We start from the raw sequence: 19,702 nt of genomic DNA, 5'->3' as shown, positions 1-19,702 counted from the left end.
CACTCCTGAGAAAAAAATACTGACCAAATACTGATAGTGGGGCTGTAGCCTAAGGTGGAAATCAGGGTGAGAAATTACACCCTGATACCTGAAGTCACAAGCTGTATCTGAAAGAAAAAGGGAGAACATTTGTAAAACACAACAAGATGGTACAGACGGGTCTGACACGCAGACCTGTGTCTGCCTCCTTGGACACAAAGCAAAAACTGGCTAGCTCTCCATGTCGGTGGGTGTAGCCTGCTGGGGAGGAGTTGACCTTTTTTTTTTTGCCTAGTGTCAGCCTCCTAGTGACGGCAGCATACACACATTGTTTCCTATGTCCCCCAATGAAGCAATAGAGAAATAATAAAGTTATGACTCTTGTAAGAAGGAGAGGAGAAAAAAAAGAACAGAATATTGCCCAAGGATGAAGAAGTTAAGCTAATATTTGATATTCATCTAAATAGGCTTCTTGAAAGCAAGAAGAAAGCGGTACAAAGGATAGAGGACCAGCTGATGAAGTTGGAGGTTCAAGCCACAGACCGAGAAGAGAACAAGCAGATCGCTCTAGGAACCTCCAAACTCAATTACTTGGACCCAAGAATCTCTGTAGCCTGGTAGGAAGCTTGTGTCTTGATTACAGCTGCTGGTACTTTATACATTTGTGACTTGATGTGTTTTATTAGGGCTTGAAAGATTTGTGAACGGCTTGGCATGCTATTCATTGTTGCTTCTTGTTTTAAAAAATTAACTTGATTAAAGCAGTCAGTGCCTATTGCTTGGTGCTGCAGGCGCCCTAGTACTGGTCACTGATGGCCTGTACTCAAGATTTTGCTGATCTGAGTGATTGACATCCCCATGATCTCAGACTACTGCTGAATCCTTTCTAACTCTGGTAACTATTTCTGATTTTATTCCCATCAGGTGTAAGAAGTATGGTATTCCTATTGAAAAAATCTACAACAAAACTCAGAGAGAGAAGTTTGCATGGGCCATCGACATGGCGGAAGAGGACTTTGAATTTTAATGCGAGAGACAATGTTTTGTTTAATAATTTTGTTTTTAATTATTTTATTTTAAGCCTGGATGTCACCTCAGAAAGGGATTTTTATTAGAGAGCAATGAGCCTTACCTTTTATCAACCTTTATTTTAACATGGGAAGGGGATATGCAGCAGATTAAGGGGGAAAAAGACATGTAAAAAAAAAACCGCAAAGGCTAGAGCCTGCTCGATAAATATTGGATAATATCCCCATGCTGCCTTCAGTATTGTCCCATGGACAAGGAGTATATACATATGTACAAAATGGGATATCTGAAATTGTGATCTTTGTTTTGCTTTTAGGTCTTTTAGGGTGGGAGGTTTTCACCAGGCATAAAAAAAATCCGCTTTTCAAAAAAGTCTGTATTATAGAATTAAGAAAATATCCTGTGTGTTTTTACAGTTAAGATTTTTTTTTTTTCAATAACTTCTATTTTAATAGAAAATATAAACTTACCCTTCCCTTTCATCTGAACATATCCCCTTACCCTGGTTACACTGAAGAGAGGGGCCTGTTATGTGGCAGCTCAGGGGGTCTGTGTGACCCCTGTTTTTTTCCCAGTAAACGTGAAACTATATTCAAGCCAATCCCCGTGCTTGGTTTGGAGACTTGCCTAAAATGTGATTCTGTTGCAGATCTGAAAGGGGGGATTTTTCTGATTTTAATTTTATTTTTTTTTTATAAATGTGAAATATTTTTTTTTGCCCAATTTTATCTATCTTACTATTATTTCAAATATTTAATCCTTTTATCCTATTAAAAAAAACTAAGCTGTTGTACTATTGTAGGACATCTGAATTAATTTCAGCAAATTTTACCACAGAATTTTATTTAATGTGAAGAGTAACTTTCTAGAAGTGCAATGAAGACCAAACTTGTAGCCTTTATCTAAACCACAACAAAAAAGCATTACTGTCAGACTGAACGCGGTGCCGCAGTTGTGGCAATCCCTCTTTGTTCTATGGGGTATTCAAGTTTTATCTATTGAATGTCATTTGGGAGCCTGTCTGAGTGGCCGAGATGTTGATGGCAAGACTTGATTTATTTAAGATCATCGGTTGACTGGAAGAAATTGTGTGTTAGAAACATTTTACTTGAATGCAATTACACTATGGACGTCCTCATGTTTAGAACATCAGTTGCAAAAGATATGGTGAGTTTTTGTGCAGATTGCTTGAAAAAATAATGCCCTGTAAACAAATGTGTGAGTTTATTTGCCTAGAATGCTTTCTAATTTTATTTTTTTTTTATATAAAAGCAAATGTTCAGAAGAGTCCTTTCCTTTTGGACATTTCCCCTCCTATCTTCTATTTTTATCATGAATTGCCATTAACTTGAGTGTAGGTTATTTAAAATAAAAACCCTACAACTTGGATTTGCCTGCGTGTCTTCATTTATTTTTATACTCCAGCCTTGCACTGTTACATAAAGCACAACCAATAGATAAAAGTGATGCTTACAAAGCTGCCACCATGGCGGAACCGGTGACACTAGTCTGAAGCCCTATCGGGCGGTCGGCTGATCTTCGCCACTGCAGGGACACGGGTACTTGCCCTAAAAGAAGGAACATATGAACATGGCTAATTTATTTCATGAGACTTTTTTTTTTTTTTTTTCTAATATTTAAAACACAGAAAATGTTATTACCACACATCCAGCCATTGTATATAGTTTTAAAAAAACACCTCAAAGTGCAAGCCAAAATATAAAAGAATAAATTTTATTAAAGCATAAAATGACAAATGAGTACAGTAACATCGAAACATCACAGGTAGGAAAAATGGAGAATCATCGATACCTGGTAGCTTGACATGTTAGAAACAAATTGGGTATCTACAGTAAGTAAAATCAAAAAATGATTAACATGCATGTGCATAAGCATATATTTGGAAAGTAAGGCAGGGAGCGGTTAAGTCCAAAAAATACATGCATACACTGTAAAGTGCAATAATTACTATGAATACAAACACCCGTACATAAGTGCCAGTCAGGAGTAAATTCACCCAGAGGCCCACCGCACCAGATGCGCGTTTTGCATAGAAATGGAAGGCTTTGTCACTCCTGGACGAAGCATTTCTATGCGAAAAAAGATCAGCCCCTGGAATGTGTTCAAAGGTTATACATTGCCTCCTAGATAATACAGGATCGGGCCAGAGTTATACTAATGGCTCCTTTTTGGCCAAGGAGACCAATTGATTCACATAGCTTGGGAAATCTTCAGATCTAGGGTTTCTCAGAGTTTCAGTCAAAGGTTTTCTGTCTCGGGGCTCTTGTTCATCCAAAAGTGGAAATGTTTCACCGCACAGCAACTTATGTCTACATTTCAAACAAGCAGGAAAGTTGTTTTCTTTAGGATTTACCTGAGGTTTTGGAATGTCTTAAGGTTCAACTTGAACATGTTCTTTAATGTTCGGATTTTTCGGTTAATATATTTTTTTCTCTTTTGCACGAGGGTCTAAATGAAAGTCTAAGGGGCCGATTCATCAAGGCTTTTACACCTCAAAAGTGGCATAAAAGCTTTGTAAAGTTGAACATTTTTGCACAACATAGAGATTGGCAAAAATTTTGCGACTTTACCTTTTTCATACCACATTGGATCAGCTCTGCTGGGATACATGACCTGATGAGGGGACAGGAGTGGCTACACCCTTCATCTAATTCATCAAAGCGATGGCGTTTTCTATGCCAGAAATGTTACTTTGGTCCCTGACTAGAAATGCATTTCTGGTGAAGCGAATGAAGGTACAGAAAACTTACTAGAGGTGCCAAGTTTCATAGTTTTTAAAGGGGTTGCCGATCAAAAGTGATAAGTCTGCAGTCACTGTGACTGCAGACTTATGAATCCCTCACCCACCCCCCAGCGCACGCAGTGTGTATTGCAGGGATTCGCTGGCTTCAGACTCTGTAACGGAGGGTGTATATGTGTTTATACATGCCCCCGTCCAGTCGCGCCACCTCTCTCCATGCACTTGTATAGCGCAAGGCCACGCCCTGTCTAGTGATGCAGATGGCGTGGCCTCGCTCAATACAAGTGTATGGAGAGTGAGGCCACTCCCACTGTAATGTATAACGCATGCATGGCCTCCGGTCCTGGGTTTGAAACCGGCGAATGCCTGCAGCACACGCACTGGGGAATTTCATAAGTCTGCCGTCACACAGAGTGACGGCAGACTTATCACTTTAGACCAGACAACCCTTTTAAGGTTAAAGGTGGACATAAGTCCATGGAGTCCAACCTGTAACCCAACATGGTGATCCAGAAGAAGGCAAAAATAATTAAATCAGACTACTTCCCTGGATCCAACATCATATCACAAAATTTAGTACCCATAACTAGTGTTAAGCCACCCCCGTAGTGTTCGAGTTCGGTTCGTCGAACACCCGTGTGTTCGTCGAACACCTTCGAACACCGTTAAAACCAATGGCAGGCAAACAAAAACACATAGAAACACATAGAGAACACCTTCAAAGGTGTCCAAAAGCTGACAAACTGCTCAGAAGACACAACTAACACATGGAAAAGTGACAAGTACATCTAGTCATGCGAAAAGAAAAGAGGTGGAGGAGTAAAAGGAGGGGGAGACACAGATATAGGCATGTCATGCCCTTCTAAAATCCAAAAAGTGAGAAGCCGACACGTTCAGTCCGCTCCTGCCCGTGGCACCTCCGTGTCGCCGGGTTTGTGCCAGAGCCGCGGTGAACCCTGACGGCCAGCCCCCCTCTCCCAATACTGGTGCCTGTCCGCTGGTGGGTCGAGCGAGCCCCCCTGTGGTGGAGGCAGCTCTAAGCTTTTTAATTTAAATTGTCTCTCTAATTTGAATAAATACACTTTAAATCCATTTACAAGGATCTATTGGAGGGCAAGTCTCATGCCAGCAGCCGCGTAATTCCAGCTCCAGTAGCGTCCACTAAAGCTGCTGCAGTTAAAAAGCTTTTATAAGGATCGAGCTCGGCTGTCCACCGCAAGGCATCCTACTGCCAGTCCGAGCCCCTATGCCTTGGGGTGCCTCCTGATGCTCTTCACTGAGTATCCCGTGGTCCCGAAGCATTTCCTTTGAAAAAATGAAGTGTCCAAACTACAGGTGGTGTAGCTTGCTTAACAGCCGGGATAATCCGCTGACTAGCAGACCCTGCTACTAGGCACAAAGTATTTCCTGGGCTAGATGCAGTTAAAAATTTGTAATTAGATACTCTCGTTGGATGCTGAGAAAGCATTCCATAGAGTCTCCTGGCACGCCATATATGATTCTCTTAAAAAGCTTGGGATAGGGGTCTAGGGGACCCTTTTATAGCCAAAACCACGGCCCTGTATCGCAATACGTCACCTAGGCTGAAGATGAATGGAACTGTAGCACCCTGAGGGCTCGGTTGCTACAGAGGTATTGCACCTCACCCAGAGGTGTGATATCTCACTCTCAGGTAAGGATGTAGTGTGGATCAGGACCCGACACCTGCATGCATTACACCACATTGCCGTGGGGCAGGGCGACCAATATGCCCCTGAGATGGGCACTACAGTCCCTGTCCCTGGCTGGAGTGGGGGGAGGGAACACTGAGGAAGGGGAACCCTGTAGTGCAGGAGCAGGGAGGAAGCAGTTCCTGGGTGCATTGAGAAGGGAGTATAAAAGGTGGGCACCATCTTAGTTCAGTGCAGAGAAGTCTGAGCAGAAGTGGCAGGGAGCAGGGGCTCTGCATGAGCTCTGCTCCGGAGGCGGGCCTAGTAACAGAGGCCCAGGCCTGGAAGAGGGAGAAGGAAGGAAGAGGAGCGGAGAAGGCTCGAGGAACGAAGGGATCTCAGGGGTGCGGACGGGCGAGTCGCCACCGCACGCCCGAATCCATCTGCGTGGAGGGGTCAGGCCAAAGGGGGAGACCGGTCCCCGAAACTAGTGGAGGCAGGAAACGACCCTCAGCTAGAAACAGGAGGCTGTGACATTTTATGTGGCGCAGCCCCTCGCTACACCCGCTAGGAAGGCACCACATAGGGTCAGGGAAACTGGCGCCAAGTTTACCAAGAGGAGGCCCGAGGCAGCCGGACAGAAGGGTTGGTGAGAAAGGCCAGACAAAGGACACACAAAGGGGGTCCTGTGAAGCACTGGGAGTTGTCTGAGCCCCTCACCTGGTGAGCACAGTACGACGTGGGCAGCCGTTACCTGCAGACGTGGTCTGGATAATAAGAACTGTGAGTAAAGGCCCTGGACTGCATCACTGACTCCGTGTCATTACTGCTGCTGCCCTGCACCATCACCCCCATCCTCCGCATACACTGCCCTGAGGCTATACTCCTCCCGTGGGGAGTTATGCTACGCTCTGCTGCACCCACAACACCAGCCTCAGCGGTCTGCCCTGGAGCGGCGGTTCACTCTGACCGCAATCCACGGGTGGCGTAGTCGGACATTTAAACATCAAAACCACATAAATATTTCCGCCACTGGTTTGACCGCCCTGAGCCACGGAACCGGGTTGCCGCCACGGAGACTACAACCACCAGCATCCACCAAAAAGGGTCCGGCTCCGGGTGTCCCAAGGCCCAGGAGGCGCGTCAGAACATTTTCATCACCTTTCACAATCACCAATGGGACAAGGCAGGGATGTTCTCTGTCCCCTCTCTTATACATCCTAGTGACGGAGCACCTGCTCTCATCAATTCGCCATAACCCCAATATTAGGTGGATTGAGGTGGGAGGCACCGAGTACAAGTGCTCTCTATTTGCTGATGATGTCCTAGTATATATCACTCAATCACATATATCCATCCCTGCTGTTATGGCTGAAATAGATCACTTTGTTACATGGTAAAATTTTAAAATCAATGCAGCGAAGTCTGAGGCCCTCGATGTCTCCCTCCCTAAATCCATATAGGATTCCATCCAGTTCAACTTTCCCTTTGCCTGGCCCTCACAGGGTATCAAATACTTAGGAATTCCTATTCATAGAGACCTCTCCCATCTATGTTATCTTAATTTTGGGCCCTTTATTGAACAACTCCATACAGACCACGGTTGGCAAGTTAGAACTGTAAGATTCACTACGTGAACCACTGGTGTTTTGTGGAAAAGCACATGTACACTGTGTTCCAAATTATTATGCAAAAAGTGTTTAGGAGTGATAAGGGAAGAATTTGTTTGTTTGTCAGTTAAACTCATTGATGGTGATGTGTGTCAGGGCTCTTTATATCACTGTAAGCAATTGCAGACACCTGTGCTAATTAGTTTGGCAGGTGTGTCCAATGAAAGGCAAGACTACTTAAGAAGGCTGTCTCACATTATTAAGCAGCCTACATTTTCTGCCAAAATGGGAAAGAAAAAGGATGTGTCGGCTGCTGAGAAGCAACAAATTGTGGAGTGTTTAGGTCAAGGCATGACTACAATCAACATTGTGCGATGATCAGGATGAAGTGTCTTGGCAATCAAGAAGTATGTAGCTGATTCACAGTACACACGTGTGCGTGCTGATAAGGGCAAATTGAGGACTCTTTCCTACAGGCAATTACGTCAGGTTGAAAGAGCAGCGGCAAAAAAGCCTTGTCATAGCAGCAGACAAGTTTTTGAAGCTGCTGGTGCCTCCAACGTCCCCCGAACAACAAGATGCAGGGTCCTTCAGAGGTTTGCAGCTGTGCATACGCCATCCTGTCGACCTCCTCTATCCACTTAACACAAGCAGAAACGGCTCCAGTGGGCCAAACATTACATGAAGACTGATTTCAAAACTGTTTTGTTCACGGATGAGTGCCGTGCAGCGCTCGATGGTCTGGATGGAGTGGAGGATGGCTGGTTGATGGACACCCCACGCAAACACGGCTACAGCGCCAACAAGGAGGAGGTGGAGTAATGTTTTGGGCTGGAAACATGGGGAGAGAGATTGTCGGCCCCTTTAGGATCCCTGAAGGCGCTAAAGATGAACTCCATAATGTATGTGGATTTTCTCAAACAGCACTTCCTGCCATGGTTCAAGAAGAAGAACCGTGTATTTCACAGCAAGATCATTTTTCTGCATGATAATGCACCATCTCATGCTGCACATAAAACATCTGCATCTCTGGCTGATATGGGCATAAAAGGGGACAAACTTATGGTGTGACCCCCATGCTCCCCTGACCTCTACCCCATTCAGAACCTTTGGAGCATCATTAAAAGGAGTGTCTATGATGGCGGGAGGCAGTTCACATCTAAGCAACAGCTCTGGGAGGGTATTCTGTCATGCAAAACAATTGAAGCAGAAACCATCCAAAACCTGACAAATTCAATGGACGAGAGAGTTCAGAAGCTCCTTTCGAACAAGGGGTCCTATGTGAAAATGTAACATCACCTAGAATAAAGTTTTGAGTTGAAAACTGTTTGATTTCAGTTTCTAACAACCTGCTAATGCTTATAATTTCAAAAATGACCATTTTTTTGGTCTTTATTAAAATGAAAAGGTTGATCGAAAAGTTTGGGGGATCTAAGAGTGTGGCAACCCAGTAGTCATGATTACTTCGAATTCTGACAATATGAGGGTCATGCTGCAGGTAGTGCAGCAAGAAGGCACTTATGTGTCTTGCGCATCTCGGAGCCCCAAAATTATTTTCCGGGCTAGATGCAGCTAAAAATTATTATTAATTTTAAATCTGGTGAAGCTTTAGTATAGATGGCCTAATAGGATCAGTGCTGCACACTGCTGCAAAGCCCAAATTATTTTCCAGTCAAGATACAGATAAACACGATTAGTAATTTTAAATCTGGTGGAGCTTATTATAGATGGCCTAATAGAATCAGTGCTGCACACTGCTACAAAGCCCAAATTATTTTCCAGCCAAGATACAGATAAACATGATTAGTAATTTGAAAGCTTAAAACGGTTGGTAGGGTGATTTTAACCAATCATCAAGCTTTTACTCTCCCCAGGATGACACAGGGGTAGAAAAGTCGTTTCGGATCCATGATTTGTTCATCTTTATGAACGTGAGTCTGTCTACATTATCAGTGGAGAGCCGCGTGCGCTTATCTGTCAGCACACCACCAGCAGCACTGAACACACGTTCAGACAGAACGCTGGCTGCGGGGCATGACAAGATCTCCAAGGCGTAAGTGGCTAGCTTCGGCCATTTATCCAGATTGGAAGCCCAAAAAGAGCAAGGGTCCAGTGACACAGTCGTGGCTTCAATGTTTACTTGGAGATACTCCTGTACCATCGTCTCTAGGCGTTGACTATGTGTCAGACTTCTTGTCTCCTGTGGCCTTGCAAAGGATGGGCTAAAAAAGTGGTGAAATGATTCCGCAAAATTGATGTTACCAGCAGATACTGTGGTTCTGTTACGGTTTGAGTGCTGAACACTTGACGGTCCCACGGTTGGCAAGTTGGAACTGTGAGATTCACTACGTGCACCACTGGTATTTTGTGGAAAAGCACATGTAAGATTCTGCAACAGTCTCTGCTGATACTCCTGCATGCGTGCATCCCTTTCTATGGCAGGAATAATTTCTGCAAATTTACTTTTGTACCGGGGATCTAACAGTGTGGCAACCCAGTAGTCAGGATTATTTCTAATTCTCACAATTCGAGGGTCATGTTGCAGGTAGTGCAGCAAGAAGGCACTCATGTGTGTTGCGCATCCAGGAGCACCAAGTCCCTGTTGTGTTGGTGGCGAGGTAACAATCATGCTTCCTTCCTCTGTCCTCTCCCCCCAACCTCGCACAACAGAAATGTGATCAAGGTCTCCCTCATCTGATGAGTCTTCCATCAGTTCGTCCTCCACTTCTTCCTGGGCTCCTGCACCTTCCTCACTAGTTTGGCTGCTACCATGCGCCCTGGTAAAACCATCTCCCCCACCCTCACATGCCTGCCGCCTTGGTGCTGCCGACCGTCTGGACCTTGCAGATGTTAGCCCTTCCGCATACAACTCCTCCTCCTCTACTTCCTCCACCTCCTCTTGTGCCACCACCTGACTCCGAATTCTGTTTAACATGTGCTCCAGCATGTAAATCACCGGAATAGTCATGCTGATAATGGCATCGTCAGCACTAAACATCTTCGTCGCCATTTCAAAACTGTGCAGAAGGGTGCATAGGTCCCTGATCTGAGACCACTCCTCCAGCGTGATTTGCCCCACCTCTGGATCTCGTTGGCCCAGGCTATACGTCAGAACGTATTGCACCAGGGCTTGTCGGTGCTGCCACAGTCGCTGCAACATGTGCAGAGTTGAATTCCACCGGGTAGGCACATCGCATTTTAGCCGGTGAAGTGGCAGGCCCAACGACTTCTGTAGAGATGTAAGTCGCTGAGCTGCGGGATGCGAACGGCGAAAGTGAGCACACAGCGACCGTGCCCTCTGCAGAAGGCCATCTAGTCTGGGATAGTGGGCTAAAAATTGCTGGACAACCAGGTTCAACACGTGAGCCATACAAGGCACGTGTGTGACATTGCCCGGGCGAAGGGCCGCACCCAGGTTTGCAGCATTGTCGCACACGGCCTTCCCTGGTTTCAGGTCCAGTGGAGACAACCATTCATGAAATTGGTTCTCCAGAGCTGACCACAACTCCTCAGCTGTGTGACTCACATTTCCCAGACATTTCAATGTAAAAACCGCCTGATGACGTTGAGCCCTACTGCCAGCATAGTAAGGAGGTGTGCAGGATCCCTTCTGCGCAGTTAGAAAGCTTGTGGCATGACCAGACAGGCTTTGGGTGCAGGTGGAAGACCGAGAGGAGGTTGAGGAGGCAGAAGCAGTGGAGGAACTTTGACATAAAGAGGATTGACGCACAACTCGTGGGGACGGCAAGACTTGGACAGCAGCCCCTTGTCCTGCTGTCACCATAGTTACCCAGTGCCCAGTCAGCGACATGTAACGCCCCTGTCCATGCCTACTCGTCCAAGTGTCTGTGGTGAAATGCACCCTGTCACACACAGAGTTTCTCAAAGAAGCGGTGATGTTGTGTGCGACATGCTGGTGGAGCGCAGGCACACCTTTCTTTGAGAAGTAGTGCCGACTGGGCATCTGGTACTGGGGCACTGCGACGGACATAAGGTCTCGAAAATCCTCTGTGTCCACCAGGCGGAAAGGCAGCATTTCTGTAGCCAAGAACTTGCAGATGGTGAAATTCAACCTCTTAGCTTTCTCATGGCTAGGAGGAAATGGTCTTTTACTTGTCCACATCTGAGGGACCGAGGGCTGGCTATTGTGCTTAGACGGGGTTGATAAGGGTGTCCCCGGCAAACTGCCGGTCTGTGAGGAAGATGCAGGCGGACATGTTAGGTTGCCTTGATCCAAAGGTGGTGCTATCGATGTCGGACAGCGCTCAACACCAGCTGGTGTTACCACCTCCAAAGAAAATGATGACCTGCCAATCACGCTGGCTGTTGCGGGTAAAGAGGTGGCAGGTCTGCGCCCCAAAACAGGTGTGACTGCTGTCCCCCCAGTCACAGAGGATGAAGAGGCCGCAGATGCACAAGATATGGCAGACGGTGGTTGGCCCGGCCGGCTAGGCCGCATTGTAGCACACTGAGCTTCCCACTGCAACTTATGCTTCATGTCCATGTGCCGGTTCATGCATGAAGTACTCAAACTATGTATTTTTTGGCCTCTACTTAGCTTTTGCTGACAAATGTTACAGATAACACGAGTTGGGTCATCTTTATCGATCTGAAAAAATGCCCAGGCTATGCAAGGCTTAGCACCCATGCGACCTGAAGAGCCACCACGACTTGTGGTGAGAGGCAGAGTTGTGTTTGAGGATGCAGTTGTTGACGTGCTTCCAGTACTACGTCTCTGTCCAGGAAGGCGCAACCTGACCTCGTCGTCACTAGCATCTTCCTCCACCTCCTCTGCTGACCTCATCTCTTGGCTGACTGTGGGTTGACAGTAAGTGGGATCTCCAACCTCATCATCATCACCCTGTGCGTTATCACACCCGTCGTCCTCAGAGCCAACCTGTTCCTGCCCTGACAAAAAACTAAAGTTGTCGCTCCAATCAGGTATTTGAGTCATATCATCGTCTTCCTCATTGTCTCCACCAACAGGAGTTACAGTTTGGGAATGAGGGTCTACATTATGGTCAGAACCTTCTGCGTCTGGTCCTGGATCCGACTCATAAAGATTCTGGGCATCAGTGCAGATCATTTCCTCGTCTGGATTCACAGAAGCGCTGGAGTCGACCTCTGATTCCCAGGCTATAGTATGAGTAAACAGCTCTGCAGACTCAACCATCTGTTCTACCTCATACTCAGACGGGCAGCTGGAGATTTGGGAGCTGCGAGGAAGCAAGCGCGATTGGGGTGACACCTTTGAGGACTGGAGTATTTGTGATGTTGAAGTTGATGTGGAGGAGAGCCCACTTAAAGGAGCACTTTATATCCGTTGAAGCACCTGCTGTTTTTGTGCCTCATCTGGAATTTGTAGCGATTGCCGTGGCCGTAAGAAAGGGATCTTATCACATTGTCCGCTAAAAGAAGTAGACATTTTAGTTTGGCTGGAAGATGGTCTTTCTTCTGCAGATGTTACTGTTGCTTTAACACCTACCCCACGGACACAACCTTTTTTCCCCTTCCCAACACGCCTATTCCCCTTTCCACCAGCAGCAGGCCTTTTTCCACTCATTTTGGTGGTTAACTAATTAACAACTCTGGAGTTGTTTGCACAAAAAAACAATGGATGGGAACCAAGCAGAGCTGAGTGGCCAAACTGTGGTATTAGGCCAAAACTATTGGCTGGGTTAGATGCAGAAAAAAATTATATTCAATTTGCAACCTGATGGAGGTCAGTATAGATGGACTAATAGAGAAAGTCCCACACACTGCTAGAAGGCCAAATATTTTTTCAGAGCTAGATGCAGATAAAAATTATTTTTAATTTGCAACCTGATGGAGGTCAGTATAGATGGACTAATAGAGAAAGTCCCACACACTGCTAGAAGGCCAAATATTTTTTCAGAGGTAGATGCAGAAAAAAATATATTCAGTTTGCAACCTGATGGAGGTCTGTATAGATGGATTAATAGAACAAGTCCCACACACAGCTAGAAGCCCAATATTTTTTCAGAGGTAGATGCAGAAAAAAATATATTCAGTTTGCAACCTGATGGAGGTCAGTATAGATGGACTAATACAACAAGTCCCACACACAGCTAGAAGTCCAATATTTTTTCAGAGGTAGATGCAGAAAAAAATATATTCAGTTTGCAACCTGATGGAGGTCTGTATAGATGGATTAATAGAACAAGTCCCACACACAGCTAGAAGCCCAATATTTTTTCAGAGGTAGATGCAGAAAAAAATATATTCAGTTTGCAACCTGATGGAGGTCAGTATAGATGGACTAATACAACAAGTCCCACACACAGCTAGAAGCCCAATATTTTTTCAGAGGTAGATGCAGAAAAAAATATATTCAGTTTGCAACCTGATGGAGGTCTGTATAGATGGATTAATAGAACAAGTCCCACACACAGCTAGAAGCCCAATATTTTTTCAGAGGTAGATGCAGAAAAAAATATATTCAGTTTGCAACCTGATGGAGGTCAGTATAGATGGACTAATACAACAAGTCCCACACACAGCTAGAAGCCCAATATTTTTTCAGAGGTAGATGCAGAAAAAAATATATTCAGTTTGCAACCTGATGGAGGTCTGTATAGATGGATTAATAGAACAAGTCCCACACACAGCTAGAAGCCCAATATTTTTTCAGAGGTAGATGCAGAAAAAAATATATTCAGTTTGCAACCTGATGGAGGTCAGTATAGATGGACTAATACAACAAGTCCCACACACAGCTAGAAGCCCAATATTTTTTCAGAGCTAGATGCAGAAAAAAATATATTCAGTTTGCAACCTGATGGAGGTCTGTATAGATGGATTAATTGAACAAGTCTCACACACAGCTAGAAGCCCAATATTTTTTCAGAGGTAGATGAAGAAAAAAATATATTCAGTTTGCAACCTGATGGAGGTCAGTATAGATGGACTAATACAACAAGTCCCACACACAGCTAGAAGCCCAATATTTTTTCAGAGCTAGATGCAGAAAAAAATTATATTCAGTTTGCAACCTGATGGAGGTCAGTATAGATGGACTAATAGAATGATGCTATGCCCAAAAGATTTTACTTCACTAGGTGCAGTAAAAAAATTGGTATTCTATACACAGGTGGTATATCTTGCAACACAGATAGGCTACTCCACTGACTAACACACTCTGCAATAGGCCAAAAAGGATTAGCTTTGCTAGATTCAGCCAAATGCTGTGAAAAAAACTTGCACAGCACTGGCACAGACCTGCCTGGCAAAAACTGATAGGAACTGATGTAACCTAGTCCTGAAAAGGACTCCAATTACAATTAGTCTTTACTCCCACAATCTATCTATTTAAGAGCACAGACCTCCCTGATAAAAGTCGTAGGAAATGCTGTAACCTAGTCCTTAAAAGGACTGCAATCACAACTATTCCCTACTCCCAAGCTATCTGTATATTTGTGCGAAAATTGGCTTGAAATTAACAAGGTATAGCGCACACAGCAACAGCGGTGCCGTCTAACACGCAGCTGCAGCAGTGAGAAAATGGTGGCGACGGGGAAAATGGCTTGGTCTTATAGGGCAAGGACATGTGACATACACTGCCAATGACACATGCCCTTGCTTGTGTGAAAAAAAGCACTTCGCTCCGTGTGTGCGCTGCTGATAGGCTGACAGATTGCACCTCCCCACTGCAAATGCGGGAAAGAGAAAAAAAAATGGAGATCTTCATTGTTCCTGCAGAGATCCATCCCCTGCCCCTCCCCCCACCCCGCTGTACACTCAAACTGCGTATTAACATTAATTTTCATCATTACTGAGAAAAAATCCAGTTATGATTTTGGTGCACGAACAGTTATCGAACATAACCTCGAACAGCCGAATTTTTCTCAAATTGTTCGTGTTCGCCGAACGGCTCGAACACCGCCCAAAACAGCTCGAATTTGAGATTGGCGAACAGTTCGAGTCGAACAACGCTCATCTCTACCCATAACCTGTAATATTTTATATTTTTTCAAAAAAGGTTTCCAGGCCCTCCTTTTGCCTTGTTTAGTGAATTAACCATTACAACATCATGTGGCAGAGAGTTCCATTGGCTCACTGCTCTTACTGTAAAGAGTAGAAGTGTGATTAGGATTAAACATTCTTTCCTCTAGATGTAGAGGATGCCCCTTTAGTTATCATTGCAGGTCTAGGTGTAAAAAGATCATTAGAAAGTTCTCTGGACTGTCCCATCATATACTGTACTTTGTGCATTGTAGTAACATTGCCCCTAAGCCTTTTGTTTTTCCAAATGTAATAACCTGTCTTGGTTCACCCCTTTCCTTAACCTTGATCGCTCTTCTTTGCACCCACTCAAGTTCATGAAGCGGTGTGCTCCTCTTAATGAATCCGGCATTGTGAGCTTGTGCTATGCCAGGCTTGATCAGCCCCTAAGTATTTGTACTTGCTTGCAAAAGTTGACCCATCAGAAACTAATGTCTAGCATGTGGTGCATTAGAAAAACTGATGTCTGTGAATCATGGCCATTTCTATCCCTGATTGTCACACATACCCGTTAAAGTCTGTAGTGATATTCACATGTCCATGGGTTTTTATGGCGTATGTAACTTCAGCAACTTGTCACTGAGGTTACAGTCACTGCTCAAAATCACATGGATGGGTGTTGTCCATGATTTCAAATAACACTAAATAATGCTTAGTTTACCGATACCTTTTCCTTCTACTGGGCACTTAAAGGGGTTTTCCCACGAACAAAAGTTCATTTTATAAATTGTTTGTGTCTGACCATGTGCAGAACATACCACATCTCCTGGGCAGGGGAGGAGGCAATAGACTATACAGACATTACAGCACGGGATCACAAAGGATTCATTTTCTGAGGTAAAATATCGTTTAAAAACAGGCAGTGACATGTCTTACCTCACAAAGTGAATCCTCTCCGATCCCCTGACGTGATATCTGTATTTTTTGCTTCCTCCCCTGCACAGGAGGAGGAAGCCCTTTTAAGTTTCTGGCAAAAATGATGGACACCTCAGCGGAACCAGAAGTCTCTGTTGAATTTGGACTATAAAAGCAGAACTGTGTCCAGCTGTTGTACAAAATTGTAATTGTGCAAGTAAAGGTTACTCTGTGCAACCAAGGAAAAGTGACTGGGAATGTATCCCTAGCAACTAAACTGCGACACAACACTGGATTTGTACTGAGATGACAAAGCATTAGAGAAGCCGCTTTGAAACCATCATGCAATTGTATATCCCAGGCTCTGGCATCCGGTCACATGGCAGGACTTGGGGAAGGACTGTCTATTGGATAGATTCCCTTTCCTTTCTCCCCTCACCCCCAAGCTCAAATTAATTGCCAAATATCTCTCGATGAACAACCAATTGGTCCTTAAAAAGTAATCTCTCAGTAGGATGAACCCTCCTAAGCAGTCTATATGGGCATGTAGGTCATAGGACAATGAATAAAACGATTCCTTGATATCTGTGATCCAATGTCTTACTCCAGAGAAATCCATGTTTTCTTTAAAAATGTAAATGTACTGTGAAGCTCTTTCGGCCGCACACTGATCTCTGAGAATCTGCCTCGAGAGTGTATTTTAAATGAATAGGGGCGTTACCAGTGTGATATGTAAGGACTGACATTTTACTCTCATAGGACTAACCCTACAGCAGCACTGAACGTTGTCTCCTTACAAATATATTTACATTTGTCCTCTCGCAGTGCTGTGAGCTGTGTACTGCCCTTCCACGCCACCTTGGCTGCCAGTGAGTTAAAACCTAAAACACTATGAGGACAACTGCAGATGATAATGTGTTTGTAATGAGACAAAACACAGCTCTGCTGTACTGTTAGTTCTGATCTCCCTGCAGAGCTATATGTGATGTTGAGAGTGGCCATTACCCATCATACAGGTAATGCCTACTTTAATTGCAAATAATCTCTGGATGCAGAATCTCATGTAGATCAGCGTCCAGCCATAGTCTGGAAGAGGTCATTTACATATAACAAAAACATGGATATCTCTGGAATAAGACATCAGATCGCAGATATCAAGGTATTATAGTATTCAGCTTCCTATTATCTACATGCCCAAATAGATGGCTTAGGAGGGTTGATCCTAATGACAGATTCCCTTTAACAGCTACATCTACAGTACCTTCTCCCTCCGCCACCTTATCTTTTATTTACTATATAAGACTATTTCCAGGTTTTTTAAGAAGGTTTTAGCAGAACGATTGCTGTAGATAAAAACAAGTTAAATGTATCATACTTTTTTCTATCTGTAGCATTAACTCAAGTTTTTGACTAGAAAACTGATGCAACTACTTATTAAATACCGTTTGTCACCCATTTCTATCAATTATTATGAAAAAAAAAAGAACAGACAAGTTTTGAGTTGTCACAGCTACAAGCAGTGGCACACGTTATTGATATGTGAATAGGCAGGTCCCTGGTGTCACTGGCTGATTATATGGATGTGAAAATCCTGATCATAAGAAAAATAACATGCTATATAATATTTTATAACTAGCGTGGCTCAGCCACATCATCACCCTTGTAGTTAGTGGCACAAGATCAGATACTACTATATAGGTGTTTAGTATTACAACAGTACTGTGGGACATTTGTATGGCAACGTTTACTTCTCTAAGGCCACAATACTATTGGTTTGCTGCAAGGTAGAACCACAATTGGTACCATAGTGTGGTGTCAGATTATAAATAGCAGACAATTTTATTCATTTCCTCAGCATTTTGCAGAATTAAATGACTTTATTACTGCATTGAATTGAGAAAAAAACAGATGCAGCCACAAGAGGGCGATAATAGATCAGCAAATCATTCTCCGTTCTTCAGCACATCCAGTACCATGCAAAATGTTAACAGAATTGTTTTAAGAGGTGAAGGAACTAAAGACTTGTGGATATTATTTCCTTTTTGTGGTCAACTGATGCCGATTTTATCTACAGCACAGTGCAAAAGTTTTAGGCAGGTGTATAAAAATGTTGCAAAGTAAGGATGCCTGAGGTATAATAGTTTATTCTTTTTATAATTTGCCAAAATGTAAAGTGAGTGAACAAAAGAGAAATCTAAATCAAATCAATATTTGGGGTGACTATGCTTTGGCTTCAAAACCATGCCAAAGCATCAATTCTTTTAGGTACACTTGCATACAGTTTTGGAAGAAAATCGGTAGGGAGATTGTTCCAAACATCTTGGAGAACTAACCACATATCTTCTGTGGATGTAGGTTTGCGCAAATCCCACTGTGTCTTCATGTAATTGCAGAAAAACTCAATGATGTTGAGATTAGGACTCTGTTGGGGTCATATCACCACTTCCAGGACTCCCTGCTGCCATTTTTCTGCACACCAGTTCCTATGTTTTCATGCTGTAGCGTAGCTGAGAAGGACAGAGTTTAATTAGAAGCACCTGCATGGTTTCTCTAAGAAGCACAAAGTAGATTCATTGTAGAACCAGCCAAGAAGTGAGCTGTAGCTGAGAGAGAGACATGTCGGGGTCTCCCTTTGAATGGAGTGATTGAGGGGTCGATCAGTCTGCAGGATGTTGAGCAGAGTGGAGTGTGCTACTTGTGCCAAAATGTGACCTGTAGCTGAGAGAGAGATACATGCTGGAGTCTCTCTGAATGTAAACCCCGCTGCGCTAAGCAGTCTGTGAGAGCTGCAGAGAACCATGTGGAAGATGTAGCCTGTTTATTGTGAACTGTGCCCGGAGTTGAACACTTTTGTTTGATGCTGGAGCTCGGACTGAAGGAGATACCAAGGCTGGTGGGATCGTGCCTCTCCTGTGTATGACGCCTGCTCCGGGAGAAAGGACTATAATCTATTTACAAAATGGGGAGAACCCCAAAAAAAGAGACCCCTCTCTAACAAGCCATTTAAGCTTAGCTTTTATTTAATATTTGTATATAACAAAAACTTTGTCCCTAATCTGCCTTTAGTATTTTATTTGATATTCGTATTTCTACACACACTTAGCGGCACCCGGATGATCTTTGCCAGTGTCCCAGCCCCCTGTGGTGAAACTTGTTGGGGGGACTTGTGCTATGAGTACAGTTTGTCCTATTCTACCATTTGAATGAAGGCACCCGGGTGCCGCTAAGTGTATTTAGAAATCCGAATACCACTGTAAAATACTAAAGGCAGATTAGGGACAAAGTTTTTGATATACCCCTAGGCGGTTTTAATCAAATATGAAATAAAAGCTACGTTTTATGGCTTGTTAGAGAGGGGTCTCTTTTGGGGTTCTCCCCATTTTGTAAATACATTATCAATATACCCCCCCCCCTCCCAGGCCATTGTTTTCCTCGCAGTTATATATTAGGACTAATAATCTGTTCAGGTGAGCTGTGTGCAGAGAACCCCAATTATCAGTGATTGCTATGGACAACAGCTGTTTTGTTTGGTGGAGCTAGCTCAGCCGTATATGAGTAGCCAGGGTCTGTTCTGTTGAGTTGCGTCTGGATAAGGTTAGGGATTTATGTTTATGAGTTTGTTTTGGTGCTGTGCAACCTGTGGAAAACAATAAAAACTGCATGTGTTTGGACCAAAACTACATTCCCTGTGTGAACACTACCTAATGCCTACCAGAGAGAGTGAATCCCTACAGTGCATAGTTGAGTCATTTGGCCTTGTTAAATAAATAATCAATAGTACAGTTCTTACCGCATCC

General features: G+C 44.0%; 1 protein-coding gene across 1 annotated transcript in view; it reads left to right on the top strand.

Annotated features, from left to right (window-relative positions):
* The window catches only part of TOP1 (DNA topoisomerase I), a 40,252-nt gene extending 37,857 nt beyond the window's left edge, over positions 1 to 2,395 (top strand). Inside the window, exons 20-21 of the mRNA XM_073683785.1 lie at positions 447 to 596; positions 904 to 2,395. Of these exons, the coding sequence (XP_073539886.1) occupies positions 447 to 596; positions 904 to 1,006 (253 nt within the window). The 3' untranslated portion in view covers positions 1,007 to 2,395. The remainder of the gene's footprint in view (positions 1 to 446; positions 597 to 903) is intronic.
* The last annotated feature ends 17,307 nt before the right edge of the window (positions 2,396 to 19,702 follow it).

The sequence above is a fragment of the Phyllobates terribilis genome, unplaced genomic scaffold, assembly GCF_046119375.1.
Source record: "Phyllobates terribilis strain yellow unplaced genomic scaffold, ASM4611937v1 Scaffold_5__5_contigs__length_657084704, whole genome shotgun sequence".
Lineage (NCBI taxonomy): Eukaryota > Metazoa > Chordata > Amphibia > Anura > Dendrobatidae > Phyllobates > Phyllobates terribilis.
This window is presented reverse-complemented; position numbering and strand designations above follow the sequence as displayed.